We start from the raw sequence: 14,055 nt of genomic DNA, 5'->3' as shown, positions 1-14,055 counted from the left end.
AGATGCATTAGTGGGCGGTAGGTAGAAAAAGGTTGACTACCACTGGCCTAGAGGGTGCAGAATGTACCTGAGAATCTAATAGGATTATTCTAAAATGTGAATTGTTGGGAATTCCAAGCAAATTTAAAATGTTAGATCAAAATAGTTGAACTGAAAGCATAGCTGACTTGGGAATCCATGTACCTAAAATTTTTAGAAAATCCCTATAATTTCAATTAAAATTCTGAACAATTAATGTTTTTGTGATTAACCCTGACAGTAATGAGGGACAGTATAGTTGCCTGTAGACATATATAAAAGGTGCACAAATAAAATATGGATTATTGCAAACGTTACTCAAAGAAGAGCTAGTTTGCTAAGCTTTGTGATATTTCAGAATAATGGAATAGAGATGTGAGTGGTTCTAAAGGCCCTTTTCTCACTTTGAAGTCCTTTCATTTTACACATTTTCTCTTTCATTTGATATTTGGCTGTCCTCAGTCTGGGTATACCGTACATAGCACAAAGCACAATACACCAGTGCAGTTGTTAAATTGAGACGTCGATAATCTGATCTCTAGTTGTTCAGTAAGGTGATGTTCTCCTTTTGGATTACTGCCTATAAAAGGGTATTGATCAGAAAGAGCCATAAAGAGCATTGCACACTGCATTCCTGTGGGAGACTGTATGAGAACAGACTGCACAGATTTTATCAGTCACAGATAGATGCTATCATTCAATGTCCTGTGCGACACGTGAACAGGGACCACTTCTGTACTGGTGTCTGCCTTTAGCAAGCAAAAAACAAGACTCTTATGTGCAAGTTAAAGGCATATCTTTAATTTCTGGTTTATTTATTTATAAGACTAATCATTATTTTGTGTTAGAAATATGAAATGTGTCTCTTCATAGATGAAACAAAGTGTCTATTAGTCTAACAGCGTTTTAGAATGTACTGTATTAAGATATATCTGCTAATATCCTGGAATGTACTGATTTGTGTTTTTTTATTCTTTTAGACCTCACCTATCTCAAATCGTGTTGCAGTTCTGAGCACACGTCTCGTACATACAAATCTCTCTATGGTGTATTACAATGTGTTCTTCAAGATGTGTAGAGCTCACGGTATTGGCTTTGATGTCAAGGTATGAAGTGCCTGATGTTTGCATGCATGAAGACAAGAGGGATCTGTGTTTGATTATGTAGATGTGAAATATAAACAGTCTCACTTTAAATGATATGAATCTATTAATGGTGAAGGTGACGATAAGTAAGCAGTGTGTACATATGGTAAAGATAGGCAATGAATGTCAATATAGGCAACAGATATGAAGGTAACACATGATAGAGATAACAAGAAAATGTTAAGAATTGACAAGGGAATTACCGTACAAATTGTAGCCCAAAATCGCATAGTTGGATACATTTTCCGAATCTGTTATTGTGACCAAAATGAGCTATTTCTTTTCAAGTTATAGGTCTATGCAAATCAAAATTTGGGGAATATAACATTTAGGGTTATTCACTAAAGTGTGATTTGTAGAGAAATCAAAATAAATTTCAAGTTTTAGACTAAAATAGATCATTTAAGAAAATTTTCCAAGCTAGTTACGATTCCAGTAGTGGTATTTTGGGCTGCAATTTTACATGTATCTTGAATCCATTACAATTCACCGGCATAAATTACCCTGCTAGTGTTTTATTGAACTGAAAACCAAATGGCAAAACCTATGCTAAAATAGCAACGTTGAAAAAAGATCTCATTTGGAAGTAAACTCTGGCCTAAATTACAAATTAATAAATACTCTGCCTTGGGGGATATCAGGCCCTTTTTCATTCACTGCAGTTATGCTATATTCACTGCCTTAGGGTGCACCAGCCTGGGGAGTGGAATTTGTGCTTCCCCCTCCCATCTGTCACTCTCCTCCTCCTCTCCTCCTCCATAGCGACGTCATCGGCTGAATGCGCATGCGCGACAGGAGCCGCGCACGCATTCAGCCAGTCCATAGGAAAGCATTCTCAATGTGAAATGTGAAAATCACAGTGAGAAGCGCGGAAGCGCCTCTAGCGACTGTCAATGAGTCAGCCACTAGAGGCTGGATTAACCCTATTATAAACTATGTTTATAGAAAAAAGGGTTAAACCTAGCTGGACCTGGCACCCAGACCACTTCATTAAGCTGAAGTGGTCTGGGTGTCTATAGTGGTCCTTTAATAATGTAAGGTGAGCACGAATAAAAACACAGTGAAAGAAAGCATATTGCCATGTACTTTTACTGTGTACCTTTATACCTTACTAGTAAATATATTGATCAGAATATATTTATGTACGATGGGATGTGAACGCGTATTGATATAATAGGTGGGATATATTTGTATGTGTAAATTTGTTGATAGTTTGCCTTTCACAATATATAGCTAAAACTTTATTTTCTATGCTCACAGCCGGCACAAGTTGATTTCCTGAAATGGCTGTGATTAATCTGGGGAGAGAATAAATATTGATTTGTGATGGTGTGGATAGTGCTAAGTTTCACATTCTGCTTTTCTTGTCAGGAGAAACAAGGGACTGTGTTTTTACTCTTGGAAAATCAGAAAAGGCATCGCCTGGGAATGCTGTGAGTAATAAAACGCATTGTCACACATAAAGACAACTGACACGTTTACCAACCTATGTTTCTCCGCTGTTAATGTGGCCTCATACAAAGCAATCAATCTGTGAAGTACTGCACCCCTTGTCACCTTGGAACACTAAGCATTTCAGGTGGCATACATTATGTCCCACAGTTCCGTTCACTGTATTTCACTCTGCTGAGAATTGGATAGAGACTATGTCCCATAATGCTTTTCTGTCATGACATGTGGCAATGGTCTGTGATAAACAGTCTCCATTGGAGTTTGTCGATTTATTGGAATATAACGTTGTTTATGTTATACTTTACCTTGTAATTGCCCTTACATTGTTAAGCCAATCAAACATGTAATTCATTATTGTGCAAAAGACAGAAGTCCAATACATGGGGAACACATGCCTAATCTCTAAATAAACTTACTACACCACAAGCATGTTATGCAGTATTTATTTATTACTGGCATTTATAAAGCGCCAGCATATTCCGCAGCGCTGTACAATTGAGAAAGACAACACAACAGGAACAGACCGATACAACAAGGAGAGGGCCCTGCCCGTGAGCTTACAATCTAAAGGTTAAACTGGAGAGATGAGACAAGAGACAGGCAACAGAGGGTTGTAGTCAATGAAGTATATTCGAAGCATGGTCATGTTACCAGTGGGGTACCTCAGGAATCTGTACTTGGACCATTCTCTTTAATATTTTTATTAGTGATATTGCAGAAGGTCTTGATGGTAAGGTATGTCGTTTTGCTGATGATACTAAGATATGTAACAGGGTTGATGTTCCAGGAGGGATAAGCCAAATGGCAAATGATTTAGGTAAACTAGAAAAATGGTCAGAGTTGTGGCAACTGACATTTAATGTGGATAAGTGCAAGATAATGCATCTTGGACGTAAAAACCCAAGGGCAGAATACAGAATATTTGATAGAGTCCTAACCTCAACATCTGAGGAAAGGGATTTAGGGGTGATTATTTCTGATGACTTAAAGGTAGGAAGACAATGTAATAGAGCAGCAGAAAATGCTAGCAGAATGCTTGGTTGTATAGGGAGAGGTATTAGCAGTAGAAAGAGGGAAGTGCTCATGCCATTGTACAGAACACTGGTGAGACCTCACTTGGAGTATTGTACGCAGTACTGGAGACCGTATCTTCAGAAGGATATTGATAGAGTTCAGAGAAGGGCTACTAAACTGGTTCATAAACTTATTAAGTAAAGCTTGAAAAAGCTATGTACCCTACACAAGTAGTGTGTTTGTGTGTACATATTTATAAAGAGGGCATTAACTCAAAATTCTCATTAGATATCCAGAACCTGTGGTTAATATCTGGCCATAAATCCTAAGGGAATAGTCTCTAGATAAAGTGAGTTTATTACATTATGTATTTATAGGTAAAGAAGGCTTTATGGTCAGAGATTGTATCCAGGTTATAGAAGATAAATATTATCATTGAAAAGCAGACATATCTTTATTATCTGAGGTATGTGAGATGTTGTCACTTTTAAAATCAATGTAAGAGCAATGATGGGGAAGGGGTACTTACTCTCTCTGCTGGTATGCTGTGGATACCCTTGACCTCGGCAAGATTTCTAGCTCAAATATAGGATATGGCATATTCCACCTTGAGAAACCTCAATAACAATACTAATACAGGCATATAATGATTGCCATGGAGTGGGAATGCAAACAGCGACTAGTCTAATTTACGAGTACTAAGGGGTCAGGCAGAAGAAGAGACAGTCCAGTTTCAGTTGTAGGACAAAAAACAAATCGATAAAAGCTTAATAGTTTCCACTCAGGAGATCTCAGATGAGGTTTAGCTCAATTGGCCTTGAACAATTCAGCCTATACCAGGTTAACTAGAACAGGGCTCCACACAAGGGATATAGTTAAAATCAAGCAATTTTTGGTTCTCTTATAGGCCTTGTAAGAGATGTAACTCCGATAGCCCCAATAGATTCAGTGAACAAGGTTGTCCACATCTAGGTTTTCCTGTTCAACCAACAGATATGCTAAGAATATGTATACGAGTCAGAAAGTGTGGCACACACTGATATTGGACAAAGGTTTAAGAGTTGTGTGCAATGGGTAGTAACCATTCAGACGGTTTTAAATTAACTCATGTTTATATTGTATGACCTATCCCAATACCATCTCTGAGCATGTAGCTAAATATTTCACTAGACAATCTGCTAAACACTACAATTAAAACCCAATTTGATTTTAGACCTTGAGAAATGGAAATGGACAGCTTTGACATATAATCCATATTTTTCTTGCTTTCTGGATTAATCGTGTTTCAGAATTTCATAACTTGACAAGGAAGCTCTACCTTGAACATGCATATTTTAAATAGAGTATGGCTGAAACTGTCAAAAAAGGTTATGCACCATCTATAAAGGGGTCCGCACATATCTGTATAGTAAGGTTTGAGACATCTTACTTCCTATCATTAGATGTCATGTCAGTGATTTCTAAAAAGACACGGGTTTTGCAAATATTCCCTATTAACAGAATAAGATATTTTTCAGGATTTCTTTGTAAAAATAATTCAGCACTCCGTCACTATAATATGTTTAATGATGAAAGTGTATTTTGCTTCTTATTTTTTATGCGTTTGAGTAGACTTTTGTTCCTGTATAATTCATGATTGCAATAAGAATTGTGCATGATTAGATTAAAGAGAGTTACTTAAATTGTTTTGCAAGATTTTTGAAAAGAACGTCTTCTTTACATTTTGTTAGTTGAAATGTAAGCATATGTGTAGGTTAGGGTAAAACATAATTTTTGTGGTATCGTATAAAAAGCATCTGTTACTTAGGAGAGAAAAAAATGTGGTGCAGCATGAAGATAGCTGTTAATGTTCTGTTTACACAAAGTATAGGTTGATTGCACGCTTTCTTTAGCTTTTTTCGTCCACTAGATAACCCATAGCTCATTCTTCACTTTTAAAATTAGCTCAGTGACCAGTTCTTTAACCGTAATATTATATAAATGTAAGTAAATTCTGCAAAACTCCTTTTCTGATGGGTTTTCACAGCACTGGAGAAGGTTACACCACAACTCTAAAAACCACAACCAAATCGGGATACGGCTGTAAATTCTATAACGAGAACATACAAAAAAACACAATAGTGTGATACAGTAAATACAATATATCTTGCGCTAATAATAAATGCACTCACGAGATGATGTAGATAAAAGCGCTCATAGGGTGCCTCCCCTGAGATTACTAGCCCCCCACACCATCAGGGGAGGCACCCTATGAGCGCTTTTATCTACATCATCTCGTGAGTGCATTTATTATTAGCGCAAGATATATTGTATTTACTGTATCACACTATTGTGTTTTTTTGTATGTTCTCTTTATAGAATTTACAGCCGTATCCCGATTTGGTTGTGGTTTTTTTGTATTTGTAAAGATCGTTTGTTGTGGATAACGATCCCGGGAGGCTGCACATTAACTGAAGTTAAGTAATTCTACACTACCTTGTGGTGTTTATATTTGTTGGTTGTTTTGTTACACCACAACTCTAAATGATTGATTTTGGGAAGATACTGGGGGTTTCAAGAATATACTAGTAAAATATGTACCCACTTAAATAGCACACAGACCCATTTTCTCTTTTGTTTTGCTTGTTTTTATTTGTGTTTTGTTTTTTTTGTGGGGGATAGGGTTTATAAACCATTACAATAGGGAGTACCAGTATGTAAGCCAATGAAGCAGGAAGAATTGGTAGAGATGAGCAATAGTTGGATTGAAAGTATATGTATGAGTAAATGGCTAGAGATAAGTTATTCAAGTTAACTGAAACAACTCAATGTCTTCTTTCTAAATCTCATTACCAGGAGCATTGCAGAGGACCTCCAGGGAGCTCTCATGACCTTTGCTCGCAATCTGTTTATCATCCATCAGGAAATATCAACCCCTAACATGCAGGGTGAAACTAATTTCAAGGTGAGCTGTTAATGAACTAACGATTTCAGCTCCATTTCACCAACGACTTCGTAAGAAAGGAGATGGAACAGCTTCAATCTTCATGAAAGCTGCGTTTGGTGTCTGCTAATTACTGTCCTGCATGAAGGACAGTGTTAATGATCTGCACAAGGTTTCTATAAATACAGTACAGCCTACATAGAGTACAGTGTGCTATTAGGAGGCTTTAAAAGGACAAGTAGGGAAAAGTGATTATTTGAACCAATAGGGTTCCTTGGGTGAGATTGTGTGGCACAACAAAGGTTATAAGAATAGGTTATAGGGATTAATAGGAAATAGCATTTGGAGAGGTTAAATAAAACAAGACAAGGTGCCCAGTGGAAAACTCTGACACTATGTGAATAATGACAACATAGGGTGAGGTTATCCAGAATCTTACAGTGGTTTTACGGAGTAAACAATGCGTTCCATACAGCAATGGAAAGAGTTACATGGCAAAATTAGAGAAATTACACTACTTTATGTAGTAATTTTCTAATGCAGAAAATACAATGTTAGCAGAATATAAACCCTTTTGCTGATGGTAGAAAGGTCAGAGGATGATGTGGTTTTAAATGGTTAATTAGTATCCATTATTTTACTCAGAAAGAAGACTAAACCATATGATTACACATTAATAGTGGAGTATTTTTTTCAAATCTAGTGTAGTGATAAAATGGTAGTTGGAAATATCTGTACCGATACATTACGATGTCTGTTACGACTTGCATGTATGGATATGCCAACATCTATACATTACCAACACATGAGAAGAAGAAAAAACATATTTGTCAGGTTGCACATTGATAGGATTTTATGTTTATTACAGAAAATCGTACAAGAAATTGAAGGCATTCTGGGAGTCACAGAAGAAAACAAACTGAAATTTGATCAAGAAAGTGAAGACAATGGCCATCTCACAGCAAACCCATAACGGCTTCTTTAACCCCTTAAGGACACATGACATGTCTGACACGTCATAATTCCCTTTTATTCCAGAAGTTTGGTCCTTAAGAGGTTAAACTGGCGTTTTTACAACATCTTCCAGGCAATATAAAGCAGACTAATCCATGTGCTTGTGGTATTCTGGGAATTAGATTTATGATTTCCTAGCCTCACATTGTCATCACCCAATTGATGGGTAAGATTTAGAAAATCACAAGGATTAGTGTGGCATATAAGGACCAAAGATATGATTGTAACAATTGATGTGCATGATTGGCGCCATTAAATTCAACTGTAATGGAAGGAACCAATCTGGCACAAATTTGGTGCTTGCCGGCAATTTGTTTTCTTTTTCATAATTGGTTTTGTTTTTAAAAAATGTAAAATCCCTCAGTTTATGACTGACTCTGTTGATTTTTTTCCTTTGGCATTTAGCTATGTCATAATTGATTGCATCTATCTTTGTAAGCCATGTGTATTAAAAAAAAAAATGGTATACTTTAAAAATGCTTCGTAGACACAATTTTGCCTATTCAGTACATGTCAACAATTTAAGTAATGTTTTGTGCTTGTGACTCATCAACTATCATCTAGCACTTACTGTGTCAGCTGACCCTTACAAAATGGCTGACAAGCTGCCACATGGAAACCTGCACAGGCCATTCAGAATGTTGAAAGGTTTGCATTATTATTTTATAACCGTGTGCAATCGTCTAAGCTCTCTTCAAATTAGAATCATTCTCTGTTAGTATCCCCTTCACCTTGTAGTTATGCATCCAGACATACTCAGGCCGCTCAACTGTATGACATGATATTATCCCAACCCATAATTTAGCATTATGTTTTTAAGCTACTGTCCCAGGCCACTGGCTGACATTTAGAGGAAGTCTTTCTGTTCTCACACAGGAAATTCTGAATATACAGAACAGGGAAACTATTCCAAGGTGCTTTGTTTAGGGATGTAAGCTCCTCGGGCCACTGGTAGATACTATGCAAAGTAATATTTAATTATAGTATAAAGTAGCACACTAGCTACTATTAAAACGTTACGTGAAGATAAACATACAGACAGACTTTATCAGACACAGATAGCCCAATCCCTGATATAAAAACATCACTCATATCTATTCCTCTTTCTGTCAGTCCTGCTAATAATATGCATTTGGTCTGCCACAATGAAACCTATTCCCATGCACACCTGTAGCCAGGTAGCACAGGGGGGAATTTTTCAGGTATTCGGTCCAGGGAAAAACATGAGTTGTGTGAGAGATTATATTTGTATGTATGTTATAATTTATGTATTGTCATCAAGAATATGCAAAACGATTCAGTGAGTAAAAACTTAATTCTGTTTTCGGTTTCTGTCAAGTTGTATGAGGAAGAAAGAAACATGCCATGTTCACAGAGGTTAAAGGAGGTAAATCACAAAATCACAAAGGCAGGTCAGGATTTACTCAAGGATCAAGGGCTTACACTCATCCTTCTCTGCTTCTTTCAGTGGATACTAGGAGCCATAAATAGAAGGGATGGAGAGCCACATCAGATAAGTGTTTGTTGTGCCAGTCAAATAAATTGAGCTGGAATCACACAGAAACAATGCGTTGTGTTCTAGTATTGCGCTCTGTAATGTAAACCAATAAGGCTGATGTAAATCAAGCAGAAGGATTACAATTACCGCAGAATTATGGGGATTGTGTTTAAAGGGTTAAAATAGAAACCAGATTTCCCTATGTAAAACAATTTTAGATGTAAATGTCAGCTCTGTAAAACTTGCCATCAAAGCTTGCTACATCTAATAGGCTCTACTAGTTCCCCAAGACTTGCAAACTATAAAAAATATTGGAGATGTGTTGGTTTAAAACACAAACAAAACAATGAATTTAAATCACTTTAAAGTGTAATTAGTGGAAGCTGTATCTTGTGACCAGAAACATATAGGAAATCTAAAAGTCACCCCTTTCACATAAAACAAAAGTACAGTGGATGGGTGTTGTGTTACTTTAAATATTTTTATACTATACAAGGATATTATTATTTGAATGTCTTTAATAAATTCATTCAACAGATGCCAAATAATGCTGTGAATATCTGATTTTCATATATGAAAGACACTGATCTCAAACTGTCCCTAGGTTTAGTTCACATGGAAATTTGCCGCTACCTATGGCTGGTAAATAATTCTAGGAGTTGTAGTTGTAGTTTAAAAATATCTGATGGGGTGCAAAAAAAATACATCTCATGGTAAGTATACAATTTTTCACTGGTATGAGAAATTATTCCCCCTCCTCTTACAATTTTTTAATGTTGGGGAAATAGGCAAACTATTTTTATAAGATGGGTGGCTAGGGAGTTGGTAGAGGAGAGGAGGAGGCGGCACAGGATTGTAGCACAGCATGGGTGGAGAAGAACGAGGAGAGAGAGCTGCTCCTCAACCCCACTCCCATTAGCCTCAGCCAGCAGCAGCAGGCCCCTAAGCAAGCCACTCTCCTGCGCACAAAAGGTATGCTCACAGAAAGGGTGGCTGCAAATATAAAAACAATGACATGTATGTGTCTATGTGTGTCAGTGTGTGTGTGTATGTGTATCTGTGTGTGTAGGTGTGCATGTGTCAGTGTGTATGTATTATCTTTGTAAGTATGTAAGTATTTATGGGTCAGTGTATGTGCATACATCCCAGCAATCAGACACAAACATTACATACAAGCACATCCCAGCATTCAAACTACAAAATCATATACAAACACCAATACTACACATAATTGTACACCTGCATTTACAATCCAACACTACAAACACACCCCTACAATCAAACACAATCATTACATACAAACACACCCCTGTATTAAAACACTAAAATTATATACAAACAGCGCCAACACTACATACAAAGGCACACCTGCATTTGAAAGCCAACACTACATACAAGTAAACCATTTGCAGTACATACAAATACATCCCTACATGCACACACATACTCTATACAAAAACATACTTACATTCAAAGGCACAAAGACTGCTTTCAAATACAACCCTACAAGGGTGGGCAAATGGTAGATCCCCCGCTGGCATAGCATTGTGGGAATTGTACGACAGAGGGGTATTTATCTTTTGGTCATTCCTGTGCTTGAGATGGGCCCAAAAAATTATTGCACTAGGGCCCTCTCTACATTAGTTTCACCACTGCACCAGCTATTTTTATTTAATAGCCCACAACCATTATTTAATTTACAGCTCCCACCCAACGCCCATCGTGGAGGCACAGATGGGACCTCTGCCAGGTCACCTCTGTATTTTAGCCACTGGCTGATCACTGTTTAGTAGCCACCCACCCCCCACAAATAGTGGCTGGTCGCTTAAGGTATGTGCAAAACCACACTTTTACTTATGTGGGGGTCATATACCTCATTGGCCTTTTTATTAACTATTTACCTGCTTGCTACTAGTGCTGCGGGCAGAGAAATAGTAAAAAAAAATTAATAAGTTATCAACAACTTTTAGGTGTTAAATTGGATTAACCCATTGACTTACCAAAGTTGATATTTTCAATGTAAAACTATAGCTATCGGTTTTGAAATGTGAACCTATATTTATTGGATTCTGATGAGCAGTAATGTAATCTATCCATGCTGTTAAATGGCTTATCGGGAACTGATAAACATGATCAGCTCTAATTTGAGGCCTTTGATGTTAAGATGTCAATATTAACACCTGCTATCTTGTAGCAGCTACTAATTGCCAACTGGCTTCCACTGTTTTGCAATTTTTTTTAATCAGCTGTTAACATCTGATTACAAAGAACCACCACTTGACGAATAACCTGTTTTTTTGCAGGTAAACACAGAAACGCATGCTGTGTAAATTGTAGCATGCGTATTACACCCTGTGATTGACTTTGGCAAGAGATAGCGACAGTGTATACAATGTACTAAGCTGTGATTTTATGCTATGCCAGATACATATCTATGTAACTTCTGAGGTTCACTTCTGTTATGGGAGTTGCGCACATTATGTATATAAAGAACAATTTTATGTTTTATATCGTGTCTGACCATTTCTCTTATTTTATAGCCGTTTGATATGGTTTCATTTACTTTCACAAGCGCTTTTTCCATGTAATGCCATATAATCAGCACGTATTTTTCCTATAAGATGTGGAGTGGTTTAGTTAACATTTTTTGTGTCAGGCAAGTGGCTGGTGTTACGTTTATCTGGGTTATTGGCAGCCCCATTAAACAGTAGCTAAAACGTCAATACAAATGTAAACATTAAAAAAAACTTTCAACAGGGTTGGATCATTTTGCAGTCTGTGATTTAGTGAATAGCGACTGGCCAATAAAATTAGTGAGAAGATTAGAAACAAGCCCTTATTGTTTTACTCTTACTCTTTTCCTTCCTTTTGTCAACACCTGTACAAAGTTAGCCATCATGGTGAGGAGAGAGGCTGCAGGAAACAAGCAATGTTTGGAAGAGTTTTAGATTTATTATATATTTTGAGTGTTGTAAATGGGAGCAATATACTGCTTTGTGATTTGTTTACATCTAATCTGGAACTGAATTGGTTATGATTCTCATCAGAAAACGGACAGCTATCCACGCGGGGAAAAAAATACATGGTTTATTTCATGCATTTTAGAGAAGCTATTTATACATTTATTTTTAATAGATTTTTTCATAAATAGTAGAAATTATAAAAAATGGGCTATTGTAGAAGGTAAAATAATATTTTTAAGAAATCATTTCACTCATTATTGTCATAATTAATTATCAGATCCTGTATTTCCTTTACATTATGAGCTTGTTTCATGTACTTGAGTTGTTACTGAGATCTATAAAAGCCATTTTCATCTCCAAATACATAGGATTGAAACTGATAACATAACAGAGATATATATAGTATATATATAATAAGCTTTCATCCTGTAGTTGAGACGAAAGCACACATTTAAGTGATATTTTCTTCCAATTTTCCTTCATATATATTGTAAAATAGAAATCACTCACAATGCTCCTTCTGTTTTAATCGGATATGATGTATATACGTAGGTTAAACACTGGATTGGGAGAAGAAATAGGCCTGGACATTTCTTAGCGCAACAGTCATCTTTCAACCATGCACATCCTAAAAATAAATAAAAACATCTCATACAAGCTATCAAACATAAATACACTCGTAAAGACAGTTATATAGAGGCATTATTTCATCGATGCAGAGGCACATATATACACACACATAGGCAGATTTATATAAAGACATACCGTACATATGTTATATCTCATGCCCTCCTTTCCCATTCTCACCCTCCTGGTCCAGTATCAGGCTAAAGCTGGTTACCCCATAGAGATATGTTACCTATTAATTAATTAATTTAGCCTGTAACCTAAAGTGTCATGAATCACCAACTTCATTGCTAAACATAATTTTAACCCTGACATTAACCCCTTAAGGACACATGACATGTGTGACATGTCATAATTCCCTTTTATTCCAGAAGTTTGGTCCTTAAGGGGTTAAGACTCTCTGTGTACTGCAAACGTTGCATGTATTGCACACATATAGTAAGGGAGAGGAAGTAGTGAGCCATGGGGCTACAGCAGCCATTCAATATGTTTCCTTTACTTTCTCACTGCCACTGAGGCAGGGAAATTTAGTCTGTGGCCTACAGCCAAGTACTTTGCTGGATGTGTGGCCCACAACATGAAACCACACCCACCAACAGCATATTGGCTTATGTGACGGAACGCCTGTACTCCAACCGAGTACCTCTGCCCCAGTTGTCGAAGCTTGACTGAGGTCCCACCCAACAAGGCTGTAGCTTCAGGCAGGTATCATCCCCTCTGCCTATTCTGCTACAGCTCTTCTTCCAGGCAGGTATGCATAATACTGCCTATAATGTGATGATACCTATTGACTTTACAAAGGCAATTGTGTCTCTAAGGCCTAGCTCTCTTGCTTTAACCCAGGGCTAGAGGGATCGTGCAGCCTGCCAAGAAGTTTAAAAACTCTGTCACTGGGATAACCAAAAATTCACACAAGACACCCAGTTCCAAATGGAACTAACATGCTAAGCTCTATTTTTACTTGGGACTAGCTCATATGCTTATTACATCTGTGACAAACTTAAAGGACCACTCTAGGCACCCAGACCACTTCAGCTTAATGAAGTAGTCTGGGTGCCAGGTCCTTCTAGGGTTAACCCATTTTTTCATAAACATAGCAGTTTCAGAGAAACTGCTATGTTTATTAATGGGTTAAGCCTTCCCCCAAATCCTCTAGTGGCTGTCTCATTGACAGCCGCTAGAGGCGCTTGCGTGATTCTCACTGTGAAAATCACAGTGAGAGCACGCAAGCGTCCATAGGAAAGCATTGTGAATGCTTTCCTATGTGACCGGCTGAATGCGCGCGCAGCTCTTGCCGCGCGTGCGCATTCAGCCGACGGGGAGGAGAAGAGGAGGAGAGCTCCCCGCCCACCGCTGGAAAAAGGTAAGTTTTAAACACTTTCCCCTTTCCAGAGCCCGGCG

General features: G+C 37.5%; 1 protein-coding gene across 1 annotated transcript in view; it reads left to right on the top strand.

Moving 5' to 3' along the window:
* Positions 1-8,887, top strand: part of IQCH (IQ motif containing H) — a 107,790-nt gene extending 98,903 nt beyond the window's left edge. Inside the window, exons 18-22 of the mRNA XM_063448753.1 lie at positions 999-1,124; positions 2,535-2,596; positions 6,465-6,573; positions 7,421-7,537; positions 7,614-8,887. Coding sequence (XP_063304823.1) covers positions 999-1,124; positions 2,535-2,596; positions 6,465-6,573; positions 7,421-7,525 — 402 coding nt within the window. The 3' untranslated portion in view covers positions 7,526-7,537; positions 7,614-8,887. The remainder of the gene's footprint in view (positions 1-998; positions 1,125-2,534; positions 2,597-6,464; positions 6,574-7,420; positions 7,538-7,613) is intronic.
* Positions 8,888-14,055: the final 5,168 nt, after the last annotated feature.

This window comes from Pelobates fuscus, chromosome 3, assembly GCF_036172605.1.
Source record: "Pelobates fuscus isolate aPelFus1 chromosome 3, aPelFus1.pri, whole genome shotgun sequence".
Lineage (NCBI taxonomy): Eukaryota > Metazoa > Chordata > Amphibia > Anura > Pelobatidae > Pelobates > Pelobates fuscus.
This window is presented reverse-complemented; position numbering and strand designations above follow the sequence as displayed.